This window comes from Salvelinus namaycush, chromosome 22 (genome assembly GCF_016432855.1).
Source record: "Salvelinus namaycush isolate Seneca chromosome 22, SaNama_1.0, whole genome shotgun sequence".
Taxonomy (NCBI): Eukaryota; Metazoa; Chordata; class Actinopteri; order Salmoniformes; family Salmonidae; genus Salvelinus; species Salvelinus namaycush.
The window spans coordinates 35380202-35400639 of record NC_052328.1 but is presented as its reverse complement, the minus strand read 5'-3'; the positions used below and the strand labels follow the sequence as shown (position 1 = coordinate 35400639).

General features: G+C 41.9%; 1 protein-coding gene across 1 annotated transcript in view; it reads left to right on the top strand.

Moving 5' to 3' along the window:
- LOC120017864 (lysosomal cobalamin transport escort protein LMBD1-like) overlaps window positions 1-20438 on the top strand; it is a 113678-nt gene that overhangs the window by 58883 nt on the left and 34357 nt on the right. Inside the window, exons 5-6 of the mRNA XM_038960826.1 lie at window positions 1548-1615; window positions 19097-19185. Coding sequence (XP_038816754.1) covers window positions 1548-1615; window positions 19097-19185 — 157 coding nt within the window. The remainder of the gene's footprint in view (window positions 1-1547; window positions 1616-19096; window positions 19186-20438) is intronic.

Genomic DNA, 20438 nt, shown 5'->3' with positions numbered 1-20438 from the left:
CGCACAGTATCCCTATAGAACTCCATACTGTAGAAAGCATACAGTATCCCTATAGAACTCCATACTGTAGAAAGCATACAGTATCCCTATAGAACTCCATACTGTAGAAAGCATACAGTATCCCTATAGAACTCCATACTGTAGAAAAGCGTACAGTATCCCTATAGAACTACATACTGTAGAAAGGGTACAGTATCCCTATAGAACTGCATACTGTAGAAAAGCGTACAGTATCCCTATAGAACTCCATACTGTAGAAAGGCGTACAGTATCCCTGTAGAACTACATACTGTAGAAAAGGGTACAGTATCCCTATAGAACTACATACTGTAGAAAAGCGTACAGTATCCCTGTAGAACTACATACTGTAGAAAGTGCACAGTATCCCTATAGAACTCCATACTGTAGAAAGCATACAGTATCCCTATAGAACTACATACTGTAGAAAAGCGTACAGTATCCCTATAGAACTACATACTGTAGAAAGTGCACAGTATCCCTATAGAACTACATACTGTAGAAAAGCGTACAGTATCCCTATAGAACTACATACTGTAGAAAGCATACAGTATCCCTATAGAACTACATACTGTAGAAAAGCGTACAGTATCCCTATAGAACTACATACTGTAGAAAGTGCACAGTATCCCTATAGAACTACATACTGTAGAAAAGCGTACAGTATCCCTGTAGAACTACATACTGTAGAAAGTGCACAGTATCCCTATAGAACTACATACTGTAGAAAAGCGTACAGTGTCCCTATAGAACTACATACTGTAGAAAGTGCACAGTAACCCTATAGAACTACATACTGTAGAAAAGCGTACAGTATCCCTGTAGAACTACATACTGTAGAAAGTGCACAGTATCCCTATAGAACTACATACTGTAGAAAAGCGTACAGTATCCCTATAGAACTACATACTGTAGAAAGCATACAGTATCCCTATAGAACTCCATACTGTAGAAAAGCAACAAGAAAAGGATATAGTTGAGACTTTACTGTTGACTCGTGAATATTACGTATACATGGCCTCTGTTAAGTGTAGAAAAAGCTCAAGCCCATAGGAATAGACCACCTCCCCCCCTCTTCATCTTAAAGTGAATATTGCTGAAATGTCATATATTGGTCTCCAAAGGACACGGTAGTGATTATATAGATTACATGCCACAGTGAGCTTCTTCCCTTTCCTCTGGGTTGGTTTGGAGCTGACAGAAGCACTTCCTCTCACAGCCAAGGAGTTCTTTTGAATCATTACTTTCAAAGCACCCTTTAATAACAGCGCTGGGAGTAAGGTGTGTGTGTGTGTGTGTGTGTGTGACTACTCTGAGAGTCTTTGGCAGGTTGAACAGGACTCTGGATTCCACTTCACACTCCATTGTCCCCTTACTAAATGGAATATGGAATTAGTTAGCCAGCCACTCACCTCAAACGTACACACACCCCCCCCCCCCCCCCCCCCAACCAACCCCATTGACGAATTAGATATTGTTACGTTCCTGATTAATAATCACAGTATTAATAATTCTGTCTTTCATTACAGCAAATGAAAAATGCTCTGAAATACACAATTGGATTCATCATCGTCTGTGCAGCACTGCTATTAATTGGGTAAGTACTATGAGACACTGGCACCCACCCTATTCCCTATTTAGTGCACTGCATTTGACCAGGGCCTGCATAGGGGTCTGTATAATAATATAAGGAATAGGGTTCCATTTTGGACACAGCCATAGATGGTGGGGAGAGGTGTGTACAACATGTCATTATAATCGATTAATGAGCAAGGTGTTTTCCTCTTCAAGGAAATCAAAGTGCTTTAAACTGCCATCTGTTCAGCCATGAGCAGCCAGACATCACAGAAACAAGTCCTCTTCCACCAGAGTAGTTGCCATACACCTGGGTTCTTCTACTGGTTCAATCTAACTTCACAACTCTGTAAACCTTCTCTGCAACTTTATTTATATTCCTGTCCCAAGATGCCCTCTGCTATAGTTACTGCCCCAAGATGTCCTCTGCTATAGTTACTGTCCCAAGATGTCCTCTGCTATAGTTACTGTCCCAAGATGCCCTCTGCTATAGTTACTGTCCCAAGATGTCCTCTGCTATAGTTACTGTCCCAAGATGTCCTCTGCTATAGTTACTGTCCCAAGATGCCCTCTGCTATAGTTACTGTCCCAAGATGTCCTCTGCTATAGTTACTGTCCCAAGATGCCCTCTGCTATAGTTACTGTCCCAAGATGCCCTCTGCTATAGTTACTGTCCCAAGATGCCCTCTGCTATAGTTACTGTCCCAAGATGTCCTCTGCTATAGTTACTGTCCCAAGATGCCCTCTGCTATAGTTACTGCCCCAAGATGTCCTCTGCTATAGTTACTGTCCCAAGATGCCCTCTGCTATAGTTACTGTTCCAAGATGTCCTCTGCTATAGTTACTGTCCCAAGATGTCCTCTGCTATAGTTACTGTCCCAAGATGTCCTCTGCTATAGTTACTGTCCCAAGATGCCCTCTGCTATAGTTACTGCCCCAAGATGCCCTCTGCTATAGTTACTGTCCCAAGATGCCCTCTGCTATAGTTACTGTCCCAAGATGCCCTCTGCTATAGTTACTGTTCCAAGATGCCCTCTGCTATAGTTACTGTCCCAAGATGTCCTCTGCTATAGTTACTGTTCCAATATGTCCTCTGCTATAGTTACTGACCCAATATGTACTCTGCTATAGTTAGTGCCCCAAGATGCCCTCTGCTATAGTTACTGTCCCAAGATGCCCTCTGCTATAGTTACTGCCCCAAGATGCCCTCTGCTATAGTTACTGTCCCAAGATGCCCTCTGCTATAGTTACTGTCCCAAGATGTCCTCTGCTATAGTTACTGTCCCAAGATGCCCTCTGCTATAGTTACTGTTCCAAGATGTCCTCTGCTATAGTTACTGCCCCAAGATGCCCTCTGCTATAGTTACTGTCCCAAGATGCCCTCTGCTATAGTTACTGTTCCAAGATGTCCTCTGCTATAGTTACTGTTCCAAGATGCCCTCTGCTATAGTTACTGCCCCAAGATGCCCTCTGCTATAGTTACTGTTCCAAGATGCCCTCTGCTATAGTTACTGTCCCAAGATGCCCTCTGCTATAGTTACTGTCCCAAGATGCCCTCTGCTATAGTTACTGTTCCAATATGTCCTCTGCTATAGTTACTGTTCAAAGATGCCCTCTGCTATAGTTACTGTTCCAAGATGCCCTCTGCTATAGTTACTGTCCCAAGATGCCCTCTGCTATAGTTACTGTCCCAAGATGCCCTCTGCTATAGTTACTGTTCCAAGATGTCCTCTGCTATAGTTACTGTTCCAAGATGCCCTCTGCTATAGTTACTGTCCCAAGATGCCCTCTGCTATAGTTACTGTTCCAAGATGCCCTCTGCTATAGTTACTGTCCCAAGATGCCCTCTGCTATAGTTACTGTTCCAAGATGCCCTTTGCTATAGTTACTGTTCCAAGATGCCCTCTGCTATAGTTACTGTCCCAAGATGCCCTCTGCTATAGTTACTGTTCCAAGATGCCCTCTGCTATAGTTACTGTTCCAAGATGTCCTCTGCTATAGTTACTGTTCCAAGATGCCCTCTGCTATAGTTACTGTTCCAAGATGTCCTCTGCTATAGTTACTGTCCCAATATGTCCTCTGCTATAGTTACTGTTCCAAGATGCCCTCTGCTATAGTTACTGTCCCAAGATGCCCTCTGCTATAGTTACTGTCCCAAGATGCCCTCTGCTATAGTTACTGTTCCAAGATGTCCTCTGCTATAGTTTACTGTCCCAAGATGTCCTCTGCTATAGTTACTGTTCCAAGATGCCCTCTGCTATAGTTACTGTTCCAAGATGTCCTCTGCTATAGTTACTGCCCCAAGATGCCCTCTGCTATAGTTACTGTCCCAAGATGTCCTCTGCTATAGTTACTGTTCCAAGATGCCCTCTGCTATAGTTACTGTCCCAAGATGCCCTCTGCTATAGTTACTGTCCCAAGATGCCCTCTGCTATAGTTACTGTCCCAAGATGTCCTCTGCTATAGTTACTGTTCCAAGATGCCCTCTGCTATAGTTACTGTCCCAAGATGCCCTCTGCTATAGTTACTGTCCCAAGATGTCCTCTGCTATAGTTACTGTTCCAAGATGCCCTCTGCTATAGTTACTGTCCCAAGATGCCCTCTGCTATAGTTACTGTCCCAAGATGCCCTCTGCTATAGTTACTGTCCCAAGATGCCCTCTGTTATAGTTACTGTTCCAAGATGCCCTCTGCTATAGTTACTGTCCCAAGATGTCCTCTGCTATAGTTACTGTCCCAAGATGCCCTCTGCTATAGTTACTGTTCCAAGATGCCCTCTGCTATAGTTACTGTCCCAAGATGCCCTCTGCTATAGTTACTGTTCCAAGATGCCCTCTGCTATAGTTACTGTTCCAAGATGTCCTCTGCTATAGTTACTGTCCCAATATGTCCTCTGCTATAGTTACTGTTCCAAGATGCCCTCTGCTATAGTTACTGTTCCAATATGCCCTCTGCTATAGTTAGTGCCCCAAGATGCCCTCTGCTATAGTTACTGTTCCAAGATGCCCTCTGCTATAGTTACTGTCCCAAGATGCCCTCTGCTATAGTTACTGTCCCAAGATGCCCTCTGCTATAGTTACTGTTCCAAGATGTCCTCTGCTATAGTTTACTGTCCCAAGATGTCCTCTGCTATAGTTACTGTTCCAAGATGCCCTCTGCTATAGTTACTGTTCCAAGATGTCCTCTGCTATAGTTACTGCCCCAAGATGCCCTCTGCTATAGTTACTGTCCCAAGATGTCCTCTGCTATAGTTACTGTTCCAAGATGCCCTCTGCTATAGTTACTGTCCCAAGATGCCCTCTGCTATAGTTACTGTCCCAAGATGCCCTCTGCTATAGTTACTGTCCCAAGATGTCCTCTGCTATAGTTACTGTTCCAATATGTCCTCTGCTATAGTTACTGTTCCAAGATGCCCTCTGCTATAGTTACTGTTCCAATATGTCCTCTGCAATAGTTACTGTCCCAAGATGTCCTCTGCTATAGTTACTGTTCCAATATGTCCTCTGCTATAGTTACTGTCCCAAGATGCCCTCTGCTATAGTTACTGTCCCAAGATGTCCTCTGCTATAGTTACTGTCCCAAGATGTCCTCTGCTATAGTTACTGCCCCAAGATGCCCTCTGCTATAGTTACTGTCCCAAGATGCCCTTTGCTATAGTTACTGTCCCAAGATGCCCTCTGCTATAGTTACTGCCCCAAGATGTCCTCTGCTATAGTTACTGCCCCAAGATGCCCTCTGCTATAGTTACTGTCCCAAGATGCCCTCTGCTATAGTTACTGTTCCAATATGTCCTCTGCTATAGTTACTGTCCCAAGATGTCCTCTGCTATAGTTACTGTTCCAATATGTCCTCTGCTATAGTTACTGTCCCAAGATGCCCTCTGCTATAGTTACTGTCCCAAGATGTCCTCTGCTATAGTTACTGTCCCAAGATGTCCTCTGCTATAGTTACTGTTCCAATATGTCCTCTGCTATAGTTACTGTCCCAAGATGCCCTCTGCTATAGTTACTGTTCCAAGATGCCCTCTGCTATAGTTACTGTTCCAAGATGCCCTCTGCTATAGTTACTGTCCCAAGATGCCCTCTGCTATAGTTACTGTTCCAAGATGTCCTCTGCTATAGTTACTGTCCCAAGATGCCCTCTGCTATAGTTACTGTTCCAAGATGCCCTCTGCTATAGTTACTGTCCCAAGATGCCCTCTGCTATAGTTACTGTCCCAAGATGCCCTCTGCTATAGTTACTGTCCCAAGATGCCCTCTGCTATAGTTACTGTTCCAAGATGCCCTCTGCTATAGTTACTGTCCCAAGATGCCCTCTGCTATAGTTACTGTCCCAAGATGCCCTCTGCTATAGTTACTGTTCCAAGATGTCCTCTGCTATAGTTACTGTTCCAAGATGCCCTCTGCTATAGTTACTGTTCCAAGATGCCCTCTGCTATAGTTACTGTCCCAAGATGCCCTCTGCTATAGTTACTGTTCCAAGATGTCCTCTGCTATAGTTACTGTCCCAAGATGCCCTCTGCTATAGTTACTGTCCCAAGATGCCCTCTGCTATAGTTACTGTCCCAAGATGCCCTCTGCTATAGTTACTGTTCCAAGATGCCCTCTGCTATAGTTACTGTTCCAAGATGCCCTCTGCTATAGTTACTGTTCCAATATGCCCTCTGCTATAGTTACTGTCCCAAGATGCCCTCTGCTATAGTTACTGTTCCAAGATGCCCTCTGCTGTAGTTACTGTTCCAAGATGCCCTCTGCTATAGTTACTGTTCCAAGATGCCCTCTGCTATAGTTACTGCCCCAAGATGCCCTCTGCTATAGTTACTGACCCAATATGCTTAACCTTATGTGGAGGGACATCTGAGTTTCCATCCCCCATCCTCAGCTCCCATCCCCAGCCCCATCTCTAGACTTATTTAATCACTCAGTCTCAGATAAAGCCATTGTGAACTGTCCCTTTCGTGATTAAGTGTCTCAAAGATGACTTGATGCTTAAATCTATAGTGATACACGGTGGAAACCATGTCCCATTTAACCTCCAGTTTACTCTGTGTTGAACTGTGCCTGTGCAGCATAAACATAATGGATTTCTCCTATCCACCACCACAGTAACATGCTTGCTGCTCAGGTCATGTAATGTAATGCTCGTTCAACCATTAAATGGCACTCTGATCCTATAGAGGATGCTGCCTGGATTGGACGGTGGGTGGATAGAAACATGTCATCCTAAATGGTACCCTATTCCCTACATAGTGCACTACTTTTGACCAGAGCCCTATGGGCCTTAGACAACATGATGACATTTGAGACACAGCCTAGGACGAGCCCACATGGTCCATTTCAAGTTGAAAAGTTTGGACTCTTTGGGATTCTTTAGACAGAAGCAATTTGGTGTCTATTTTACCTTTTTGAACCGTCAGCCCTTTGTACCTCTTTGTACCGGGGGATTGTTGTTCAGGTCTCTTGATGCGAGGCGACATGATGGCTTTTATCCTGCTCTGCCTCTCCTTTGCTTTCCTTTCCACTCCACTCATCTCCTCTCCTCTCTGTGTGATACCCTGTGGTACAGGGAGACATCAGGCCACTGTTTGGGTGACTGTTCATTCAAGGGCTTTGCTGCTTGAACACAGTCTTTTGTTTGCAGCCCGTCATGACTGGGCTAGAGGGCTAGGCACGACTCACAACTCTTAAAATGACTATTGACCTTTCAACTGCTGCTGATTCTTTAAACTTGGGCTTTTGAGGTGGTTGTTCTTTAATAGGGTGGTCTACATTCAGCATGTTGTTTCTTAGTCGAAATGTTGATCCATAGAGACAACATATTATACACTTTATTATTAGACATTATAAAAGCTCATACGTGCTTATAACAAGTTAAAAAGCATTATACTTGCAGGCTTCAAGTAAAGTATTGCCAATATTTTCAGCCCTAGTTGAGCCTAACATGTTTAAAATTAGCCGTCATTATAGTAGGCCTAGGGTTAGGGTAGCCTACGTAGGGCTTGGGTTTTCAACATATCAAACGGAAAACAAGCAATTGTTACAGACAAATAACTTGTGTATATGAGGTTCACCGGTATTCCCAGAAGTTCTTCTCTCCTTTCATGATGCTCTTCATGATGGCATGGACACATGGAGGGGGTTTTACACACCTCTTAAATAGGAGCTGCATGGCTAACATAATGTAGGCCTACCTACAATACATAGATAACATACATATTTTATATATATTTTTATTTTACCTTTATTTTTTGAAAGCTCTATTTATTCAGTTTTACACACAAGACAACACAAAACAATTGAAATAATATACTCAACTAGATTATTATTATATATTTTTTTAAATAATTAGCTTTAAAGATACCGTACTTTAGACAAGTTAAACACACCGGGCAGAAGGCTACAAAGGTTAAAGGGCAATCTGTAGTACAGGGACAGAGCAAACACCTCCCCATTGTTCCTGTAAACAGTCAAGGGATAGGGGTGGAGAAATGCAACCACTCACAGACAGTCATGGCCACAGACCGACCATCCACTGGACCCAAAATATAGTTTACAATGCTTTAAAATAAATGTTTTGTATTTTTTATGTAACCGTGAACAAAATGTAAAAAAAAACAAAAAAAAACTGGGCAATACAAGCTCACATTTTAGTCTCTGACCGGGCAAGATGAACAAGGCATCCGCAGGTCACAATCAATGAGCACATTTTAAGTCACAGGGGAGTCAAATACAGACTTATTTTTGTTTTAATATGAATGCCATCAGAGCATGGACTGTTTAAAGTAAGACCGGAATGGAGCCCAAGCCTCATTAAACAGTTTGGGGTTCCCACGTGTATTGAATTACATTTTTTCTAGTTTCAGAGAGCACAACACATCTCTCACCCAATATTTATAAGATGGGGGAGCTGCCATCTTCCAGTTGTGTAGTATTAGCCGTCTAGCTAAAATAGTTGTATAAGCAACAGTGTCCAACTGGATTCTTGACAGGGGTACCTATGGGCAGTACTCCAAAAAGGGCTGTAAGGGGAGACGGATCTATAACAGTGTCATATATATCAGAGAAACATTTAAATATTAATTCCCAGAAACCTGACAGTTTATGACAGCCCCAAAACATATGCAACAGTGTGGCTGGTTTCGTTTTACAGCTGACACAGGTAGGATCAAAATCAGAGAATATTCTTCCAAGTTTGGCCCCGGACCAGTGGATACGGTGAACCACCTTGAATTGAATGAGGCTGTGTCTAGTGCTAAAAGAGAACGAATGCACCCTGTGCAGCACAGATTCCCAGGTGTCTTCCCCAACTTCCTCCCCCAAATCCTTTTCCCATCGAGTCTTTAAAGGCACCAAAGAAGGGTTCTGTAAGTCAATGATTGCATATACATCTGAAATTGCGCCCCTAGGAAGCTTGTTCAGCTCAAAGTTGCTCTCTATAGCTGTATTCGCAGGACTATGGGGAAATTCAGGTGTGTTAGCTCTGACAAAGTTCCTAGTCTGGAGATAGCAGAAAAAGTGGGATTGGGGGAGGTTGAACTTTTCCTGTAGCTGAGCAAAAGAGGCAAATGTATCATCAAAGAATAATTGGGCTAGTGAGGAGAGGGCTAGTGAGTGCCAGATGGCAAAAGCCCCATCATTCAAGATGGAGGAAATAAAATGTTCTGATTAATTGGGCCTGATAGAGAAAAGCCTCGGAGGCTAAAGGCTAAACGGAACTGATTCCAAATTTTAAGATACTGCTTTACAATTGGGTTGACACACATTTTGCCTAGGGACACTGGAAGAGACGAGCACAACACAGAAGAAAGTGCAGCAGGTTTACACGATTCAGACTCCATCTGGACCCAGAGTGGTCTAGGGCCAGTAGGATCAGTCTGCAGCCAGTACAGAAGGGCGCTGAAATTTGCAGCCCAATAGTATGTCTGAAAATTTGGTAGAGCTTAGGCTTCTGTAAATGTTTTCTACCAATCTGTGGTACCTTGCCATCCCAAATAAAATACATGAATGCTTGATCCAGGGAATTAAAAAAAGATTTTGGAATAAAAATGGGTAAACATTGAAATAGATATAAACATTTGGGCAACACATTCATTTTAATGACATTAATCCTTAAGAGAAAGAGGTAGCGAATTCCAAAAAGTAAAAGATTGTTTCAAACTGTCTGCTAGAGCAACAAAGTTTTCCTGAAACAAATTTGAATATTTCCTTGTCACTTTAACTCCCAAGTAGGTGAATTGATCCCGGACAATCCTAAACTGAAAACTTGTAAAAGAGCACTTTAAAGCAGCCTTATTTACAGGGAAAAGCTCACTCTTGCCTAGATTCAGCTTGTACCCTGGGATTTATCCAAACTTTTTAAGAACAGATAAGGCACGTGGCAATGAGGTATCAGGGTTGGAGATAAACAAAAGGAGGTTGTCAGCATATAGCGAGACTTTCTGCTGTAAGCCCGTCCTGATTATACCTTGAATGGCATCATTAGAGCGTAGTGCAATGGCGAGAGGCTCGATTGCCAAAGCAAACAACAAAGGGGAGAGTGGACAACTCTGTCTGGATCCGCGGTGCAAGGGAAAATAGTCAGAGGACAAATTGTTAGTCCATACCGAAGCCATGGGGGAAAAAATAAAGAATCTTTATCCACGCAATGAATTTGGGGCCAATGCCAAATCTATAAAGGGCAGCTGTTAGGTAGTCCAACTCAACGCGGTCAAAAGCTTTTTCCGCATCAAGTGAGACCACCACCTCCGGTTCCCCCGACGCTGGGGAGTACAGTATATTCATAAGGCGTCTAATATTGAAAAACAAATACCTATTTCTCACAAAGCCAGTCTGGTCAGAGTGTATTACTTGGTGCAGCGAGCCTTCCATACGGATGGCTAAAATCTTGGCTAGGATTTTGTAATCACAGTTTAAAAGCGAGATTGGGCGATAGGATCCACATTCCAGGGGGTCTTTGTTTTTCATTAATAGTAATGAAATTGAAGCCTGATAAAGACTAGACGGTAGCTTTGAGGTATTAAGGCACTCGGCAAATAATCGAGACAAGAATTGGCAAAGCAAACCAGAAAACATCCTGTAAAATTCGGTTGGAAAACCGTCCGGACCCGGTGATTTATCACTTTTCATTGCGGACACTGCTGTTGCAATCTCCTCAGGTGTAAATTCTTCTTCTAGACAGTCATGGGAGTCTGTATCAATTGAAGGCATATTCAAGCCATTAAAGAATGAATCAATCAGCAAAGGCTCTTGAGGAGATTCAGAGGTGTATAGCGCAGAGTAAAATTGTTTGAATTGATCCTTGATCTCTTTATGTATAACTGTGGTGGCACCAGACAGGGTCCTTATTTGTGGGATTAAACGTGAGGCCTCAGATTTACAGATCTGATGTGCAAGGAGTTTACTGGCCTTGTCGCCTTGTTCATACACTTTGTATCGCGCTCGCAAGAGTAACTGTTCAGCTTGCCTGGTAGAAAGCTCATCAAATTCAGATTGGAGTAGTTGGCGCTCTTTATGTAGATCAGAGGAAGGATCCGTAGCTTACTTCTCATCCATTGTGGCTATGGATTCGCTCAGGTCCCGGAGTCGCTGAGAGCAAACTTTGTTTTGGTTGGCTGTATAAGCAATAATTTGGCCACGTAGGTATGCTTTGAGAGACTCCCATATGGTAGAGCAGGACATACCTGGCGTTGAATTAGTTTCTAGGAATAAGGTGATTTCAGAAGAAAAGAAATTGACAAACTCTTTATCTGAGAGTAAAATGGGGTTAAGACGCCATTGAAAACACATAGGAGGTCGCTGGGTAAACTAGTTCAAGCACTAATGGTGAATGGTCAGAAATAACAATACTCTTGTAAGCACACCGTCGAAGGTTAGGCAGAAGTTTCTTGTCCAAAAATAAGTAATCAATGCGGGAGTATGTTTGATGAACATGAGAATAAAAGGAATACTGTCTATCTGTACGGTGTAGGTAAGGCCTCTCACACAGCATATTTCTGAAGGAAAGATTGAATAAGTAGGGCACATTTAGATGGGCCTGTAGTTCTTCGTGAGGACTTGTCAAGAACTGGGGACATTGTACAGTTGAAACCCCCCTAAAATCAACAAATGAGAATCTAAATTGGGTGTAGCAGATAAAAAGGAAGAAATGTAACTTGTGTCATTCCAATTGGGAGCATAAACACTAGCCATCACAAGAGGGGTAGAAAACAGTTTACCGGTTACTATGACGTATCATCCCTTAGGATCAGCTATAACCTCAGAAGCTACAAAGGGAGTAGATTTATCAACCAAAATGGCAGCACCTCTTGATTTACTATGAAAGTTAGAGTGGAACACTTGACCAACACAGTCCCTACTCATCCTAAAATGCTCACCGGTCCTCAAGTGAGTCTCTTGTAGAAATGCAACATTTGCATTCAAACCCTTTAAGTGTGTCAGCACCCTCTTACGCTTCACAGGGTTGTTAACCCCTTTGATGTTCCACGAAATGCACTTGATCATATTATTTCGGCCACCCTGAGCACTCCCGTTATACAACCCTGTCATTAGAGCATAGAGCATTGAGTACCCAAAAACCCCAGAATAACTTGTCTCAGAGTAATAATGTACGGTGCAAGATATTTGGAAAAATAATGAATGACAACATTAGAACTGAACAATTGAACCTCCTTCCTCTCCTCAACCCCCCCCCCCCATCCCAGACAATACTTCCCCAAACAAGATACAAGCCTAAATAGAACATGTTCTCTTCACACAGTATGTTTGTGAGAGTGCGGTGTTAAACCTAAACCCACAGTCCCGCTCTTTAAAGTCGCGTTTTGTGTTAGTGGATCAAGCAGCAAAAAGAGAGAAAAATAAAAGTGAATCGCTTGTGGAAACGAAATTACAAAAGGACCACTTGTAGATGTGTATAATTATATTCCCAGTCTTATAACAGGCATTGAGAGAGAAAATAAACAAAATGTATAAAGGCTCTCAGCCAAAAACCTAATTTGAAGTAAGCAAATCGTAGTAAAGCAATCAAGAAATAATAATAATTGTCTAGTTTGACGCTAAGACAACTTAAAGCCAAGACCAAAAAATTACGTGTGCGCAATGTTGAACGTTTGCTGGGCATTAAGGACGTTCAAAACGTTTAAAATTGAAGTGAAGACCCCCAAAAACGTGTAGCCTCGGAACATTTATTGTTTACTTGGTCGGTACAAACGGATGCAGTAAACAAATAACCAAAAATATTTTGAGTCACTGAGATACTATGTAAACAAACTGAATAGGTGAACAAGACATCCTAGAAACACAGGAGTTAAGTAAACCCTTAATACAATGAAATTAAAATGACTGAATGCTTGTAAGGCAAGCACACTAGATGATCAAAACATTAGATCACATCAAATAATCCTGAATGGGTTCGCCAACTCCAACTATACAAGACTAGTATGTTATAACTAAACATAATTATCCGTGGCGCAAGGCATTTCCTCTGACTCTGGGATTGATACCAGTCTCAGGTTATTGAGGCGAGAGAATCCCTCTAAACCTTTTTCAAATCCGCAGCCAGACATTTCACGTCAGCCTCCAACTAATTTTTATTTACAATGACGGCCTACCAAAAGGCACATCAAGACGAGAGACACCACAACACTACATAGAGACCTAAGACAACAACAAAGCATGACAGCAACACACGACAACACAGCATGGTAGCAACACAACATGACAAAAACATGGCAGCAGCACAACATGGTAGCATCACAAAACATGGTACAAACATTATTGGACACAGATAAGAGCACACAGGCAAGAAGGTAGAGACAACAATGCATCACGCGAAGCAGCCACAAGTGTCAGTAAGAGTGTCCATGATTGAGTCTTTGAATTAAGAGATGGAGATAAAACTGTCCAGTTTGAGTGTTTGTTGCAGCTCGTTCGAGTCGCTAGCTGCAGCGAACTGAAAAGAGGAGCGATCCAGGGATGTATGTGCTTTGGGGAACTTTAACAGAATGTGACTGGCAGAATGGGTGTTGTACTGTATGTGGAGGATGAGGGCTGCAGTAGATATCTCAGATAGGGGGGAGTGAGGCCTAAGAGGGTTTTATAAATGAGCATCAACCAGTGGGTCTTGCGACGGGTATACAGAGATGATCAGTTTACAGAGTATAGAGTGCAGTGATGTGTCCTATAAGGAGCATTGGTGGCACATCTTATGGCTGAATGGTAAAGAACATCTAGCCGCTCGAGAGCGCCCTTACCTGCTGATCTATAAATTATGTCTCCGTAATCTAGCATGGGTAGGATGGTCATCTGAATCAGGGTTAGTTTGGCAGCTGAGGTAAAAGAGGACCGATTACGATAGAGGAAACCAAGTCATTCCATTACTGTTACACATTACTGTTGTTCCACATTAGGCTAATCTACACATGACTGTTGTTCCACATTAGGCTAATCTACACATGACTGTTGTTCCACATTAGGCTAATCTACACATGACTGTTGTTCCACATTAGGCTAATCTACACATGACTGTTGTTCCACATTAGGCTAATCTACACATGACTGTTGTTCCACATTAGGCTAATCTACACATGACTGTTGTTCCACATTAGGCTAATCTACACATGACTGTTGTTCCACATTAGGCTAATCTACACATGACTGTTGTTCCACATTAGGCTAATCTACACATGACTGTTGTTCCACATTAGGCTAATCTACACATTACTGTTGTTCCACATTAGGCTAATCTACACATGACTGTTGTTCCACATTAGTGTTGTTCCATGTTCATATGGGCAATGTGCATCATGGCTAGATAGTCTGTGTTTCCGCTGTCAAAATTCATGCCATAACCAACCGCGTTACCACTAAAACCAGGATGGTGAATCATTCTAATAAGTTTGCTTGTTTCATTTAATTTAATTAAAGCCAATCTTTTTTTTTTTTACAACAACAACAATAAATACATGTAAAATGTAATGATGTCATAAAATCGCCAGGATAAACAAAAATTACCTGCCACTGGCATTAAACAAAGCATGTGTTTCAAATCAAACGTTGTCACATGCGCTGAATACAACAAGTGTAGACTTTACCGTGAAGTGCTTACTTACAAACCCTTAACCAACAGTGCAGTTGGTCAGGAAGAGTTAAGAAAATATTTACCAAGTAGACAAAAATAAAAAGTACTAATAAAAAGTAACACAATAAGAATAACAATAATGAGGCTATATACAGGGGGTACCGAGTCAGTGTGCGGGGGTACAGGTTCGTTGAGGTCATTTGTACATGTAGGTGGGGGTGAAGTGACTATGCATAGATAATAAACAGCGAGTAGCAGCAGTGTACAAAAAGGGAGGGAGGTGGGGGTCAATGTAAATTGTCCAATGGCGATTTATTAATTGTTCAGCAGTAGAAGATGTTGAGGAGCCTTTTTGTCCTAGACTTTGCGCTCCGGTACCGCTTGCTGTGCGGTAGCAGAGAAAACAGTCTATAACTTGGGTAGAAAAATAAAGAAATGCTCTGCTTTTTTGACACCAAAAAGCAAGTCCTGCAGGCTCTTGTTTTATCTTACCTTGATTATTGTCCAGTCATGTGGTCGAGTGCTGCAAAGAAATCCCTAGTTAAGCTGCAGCTGGCCCAGAACAAAGTTGCACGTCTTGCTCGTCATTGTAATCAGCGTGCTGATATTAATACTATGCATGTCAGTCTCTCTTGGCTAAGACTTGACGAAAGACTGACTTCTAGTTTTTATAACAATCGACTGACTTCTTGTTTTTATAAGAACCAACGTGTTGGAAGTTCCATAATGTTTGCATAGCCAACTTACACACAGCTCTGACACACACTTACCCCACCAGACATGCCACCAGGGGTCTTTTCACAGTCCCCAGGTCCATAAAAAGTTCAAGAAAACGTACAGTATTTTACAGAGCCATTAGAGTGAATGGAACTCCCTTCCATCTTATATAGCGCAAGTGAACAGCAAACCTTGTTTCAAAAAACAAATAAAGCAACACCTCACGGCACACCGCCTCTCCCCATGTGACCTACTTGTGGTGTGTATGAACTGACATGTATGTGGAACTAATAGATGCACACACACAGACACTACATGTTCATGTTTATAAATGTATGTAAATTGTAAAGTATTTTGTCTGTAATGTATTTTTCGTTATGTGTCGGACCCCAGTAAGACTAGCTGTTGCCATTGGTGTCGGCTAATAGGGATCCTATCAAATCAAAACCAGCTTTGGGTTGGTCTTAAATATCAGCGCTCCCTGAAATTAGCACTCTGGATCATGTTTTTAAGGGCACACTTCAAATATTTCCACCCCTCCCATCTGACCGCAAGTGTGCTGATATTAAACAGGTCAATTATTAATTCTTGCACAATAGTTTGAAAATAGCACAGCTCTGGCTTTAACTTGTTAAAATTGCCAGCGAACGTGGTTTGACACTAACAATGTGTTAACGCCAGCAGAAAATAGATCCCAAAGTCAGGGATCCTAAATAGCACCTATTCCCTAATTAGTGCACTACTTTTGACCAAAGCCCTATGGGCCATGGGAAAAAGTAGTGCACTCTAAAGGGAATGGGGTGCCATTTGGGTCATAGTTTAAACATCATAATTAGATGAATTGCCTGTTAATTATAAAAGTAATTCGATGGGTAGGACAGGCTGCGGTGGAAAAGGTAAAGGTCTCAACAATAGACTGCAAAAAAAACAATGAGTTCAAGGCCTTGTTTTGGTTTGTACACAAACAAACAGACAAATAGACAAAGAAAGAAATTAATCATTCTGTTATCTATTGATTAGATTTGGGTAGCGTGAAAAGCATTGTCAAAGATACAACCTACTCTCACTTCAAATTATTTAATTGCATTTATTTCAAGAAGTTGCTGCTACTAAACCCTCTACCAATAGTCATTGATGTTGTTGCCACTACTAAACCCTCTACCAATAGTCATTGATGTTGTTGCCACTACTAAACCCTCTACCAATAGTCATTGATGTTGTTGCCACTACTAAACCCTCTACCAATAGCCATTGATGCTGTTGCCACTAGTAAACCCTCTACCAATAGTCATTGATGCTGTTGCCACTACTAAACCCTCTACCAATAGTCATTGATGTTGTTGCCACTACTAAACCCTCTACCAATAGTCATTGTTGCTGTTGCCACTACTAAACCCTCTACCAATAGTCATTGATGCTGTTGCCACTACTAAACCCTCTACCAATAGTCATTGATGCTGTTGCCGCTACTAAACCCTCTACCAATAGTCATTGATGCTGTTGCCACTACTAAAACCTCTACCAATAGCCATTGATGCTGTTGCCACTACTAAACCCTCTACCAATAGTCATTGATGCTGTTGCCACTACTAAACCCTCTACCAATAGTCATTGATGCTGTTGCCGCTACTAAACCCTCTACCAATAGTCATTGATGCTGTTGCCGCTACTAAACCCTCTACCAATAGTCATTGATGCTGTTGCCACTACTAAACCCTCTACCAATAGTCATTGATGCTGTTGCCACTACTAAACCCTCTACCAATAGTCATTGATGCTGTTGCCGCTACTAAACCCTCTACCAATAGTCATTGATGCTGTTGCCACTACTAAACCCTCTACCAATAGTCATTGATGCTGTTGCCACTACTAAACCCTCTACCAATAGTCATTGATGCTGTTGCCGCTACTAAACCCTCTACCAATAGTCATTGATGCTGTTGCCACTACTAAACCCTCTACCAATAGCCATTGATGCTGTTGCCGCTACTAAACCCTCTACCAATAGTCATTGATGCTGTTGCCACTACTAAAACCTCTACCAATAGCCATTGATGCTGTTGCCACTACTAAACCCTCTACCAATAGTCATTGATGCTGTTGCCACTACTAAACCCTCTACCAATAGCCATTGATGCTGTTGCCGCTACTAAACCCTCTACCAATAGTCATTGATGCTGTTGCCACTACTAAAACCTCTACCAATAGCCATTGATGCTGTTGCCACTACTAAACCCTCTACCAATAGTCATTGATGTTGTTGCCACTACTAAACCCTCTACCAATAGTCATTGATGCTGTTGCCACTACTAAACCCTCTACCAATAGTCATTGATGCTGTTGCCACTACTAAACCCTCTACCAATAGTCATTGATGCTGTTGCCACTACTAAACCCTCTACCAATAGTCATTGATGCTGTTGCCACTACTAAAACCTCTACCAATAGCCATTGATGCTGTTGCCACTACTAAACCCTCTACCAATAGTCATTGATGCTGTTGCCACTACTAAACCCTCTACCAATAGTCATTGATGCTGTTGCCGCTACTAAACCCTCTACCAATAGTCATTGATGCTGTTGCCACTACTAAACCCTCTACCAATAGTCATTGATGCTGTTGCCACTACTAAACCCTCTACCAATAGTCATTGATGCTGTTGCCGCTACTAAACCCTCTACCAATAGTCATTGATGCTGTTGCCACTACTAAACCCTCTACCAATAGTCATTGATGCTGTTGCCACTACTAAACCCTCTACCAATAGTCATTGATGCTGTTGCCGCTACTAAACCCTCTACCAATAGTCATTGATGCTGTTGCCACTACTAAACCCTCTACCAATAGTCATTGATGCTGTTGCCACTACTAAACCCTCTACCAATAGTCATTGATGCTGTTGCCGCTACTAAACCCTCTACCAATAGTCATTGATGCTGTTGCCACTACTAAACCCTCTACCAATGTGTAGTTGGATTAATGCAGTTGTTTTGCTGGGGAAATGAAATGGTGTGCCCTACTCAGCTTAATAAATAAGTTACAGCCATTCCCAGGAATACATTCCATCTCTCATCAGTGTTTGGTAATGTCTATTTTAGTCCAACAAAATGCACACCTTGATCCGTTTAATTGCGGGTCCAAAAGAAATGCTACAGTAAATGATCTTTGTCATCAACCCTGAAGAAGGTTTCAATACAAAAACATGAATATTTCAATATTTCCCTCCGTCCTGTTGGTTTCAGTGGCAGGTGTTAGCTAGTCTCTCGGCTCAGACTGGGGGCTATTTTCTGACGTTCTGACAGTGAAGAGAGTTCCCTGAATACATTGCCTTCAATGCTAGGTAAATAAACTTGTCTAGCAGAGACAACTTTATGTAAATAGTGTTTGGGAAACTAAAAGTTCTTGTGCACTACTGATGATGCTGACGGCTGTTGATAGAAGCAATTATTATCAAGGGACGTAATCAAAACATTGTGTTTCCATTAAGAAATGCACTGGAGATACCCAACGTCATGGCTTCTCTAATACATTTACTTTACAAAGTAGGCTATCACATGTTCTAACCTGCATTTCACAGTTGGGCTTATTTTAACTTGCCTGGTCCCAGATCTGTTTGTGCTGTATAGCAAACTTCAATCAGATCTGGGACCAGGCTATATCATATTTTACTTCTAATAAAGGCAATGGTTTTAATGAATAGTATTTTTTGCAGGGCCTTCATTCCTCTTGAAGCCCCACCTAATCAGAATGGTACCCAGTGGGAGAAGATGCAGTATCTGTTTGAGGAGCTGGGGAACAACCGTAAGTATTGTCTGACTGGTCACACTTCACAGTAAGGTACGCTTTAAATATCACTTCACAGTAAGGTACGCTTTAAATGTCAATTTACAGTAAGGTACGCTTTAAATATCACTTCACAGTAAGGTACGCTTTAAATATCACTTTACAGTAAGGTCTGCTTTAAATATCACTTTACAGTAAGGTCTGCTTTAAATAACACTTTACAGTAAGGTACTCTTTAAATATCACTTTACAGTAAGGCACGCTTTAAATATCACTTTACAGTAAGGTACGCTTTAAATAACACTTTACAGTAAGGTACGCTTTAAATAACACTTTACAGTAAGGTACGCTTTAAATAACACTTTACAGTAAGGTACTCTTTAAATAACACTTTACATTTAGGTATGGTTTAAAAGTTGTACCAAAACGACAATTTCTAACAAAGTTTGAACTGTTTATAAGTGATTTTATAAACTACATATTAACTGTTTATAACCTACTTATAAACCATTTACAGACACTTCTTAATGTGATGTGTTACCATCTCAGTTATGGTCCAGTGTGGCTTACACACTCAGTCCTTTGATCAGATAGCCCTCGTGAATGACCCACCACATCACTCACTTGTCTCAGTGTGGTTGGTAATGAATCTCCATTTAGTGGTGGTATTGAAAAGCTGTATGGGCCAGACAGAGCGATGGATGGATGGCTGACACAAGGCTGCATACTGAGGTGACGTGTGGACTTGGCAGAGGCAACACTTTCCCTCGTCAATGTCAACCATCCTCATTGTGCCACTCGCAACCATCTGTCTCCCGGAAAAAAAGGGAGAAAGCCTCCCTTGCTTTGATGTGTCACTCAAGAAAGACGGTTCTCTCTTCACTGCAGAACTGTGACGAGTATGACCCCTTCCCTCTACAGCAGTTCATACCTATATATTGCTATTCCTCCTAACGTGACTTGCATTTGAATGTGCCAGTCCAAGTTGAGTGGTCCTCTATGATCCTCATATGTCTGCTGTCTGTGTGTGGGTCCATGTGAATGTCTATGTACACTGTATGTAGACCTAATGCCTGTGTACACTGTATGTAGACCTAATGCCTATGTACACTGTATGTAGACCTAATGTCTTATCTACACTGTATGTAGAGCTAATGTCTGTGTACACTGTATGTAGACCTAATGTCTTATCTACACTGTATGTAGACCTAATGCCTATGTACACTATGTAGACCTAATGTCTGTGTACACTGTATGTAGACCTAATGTCT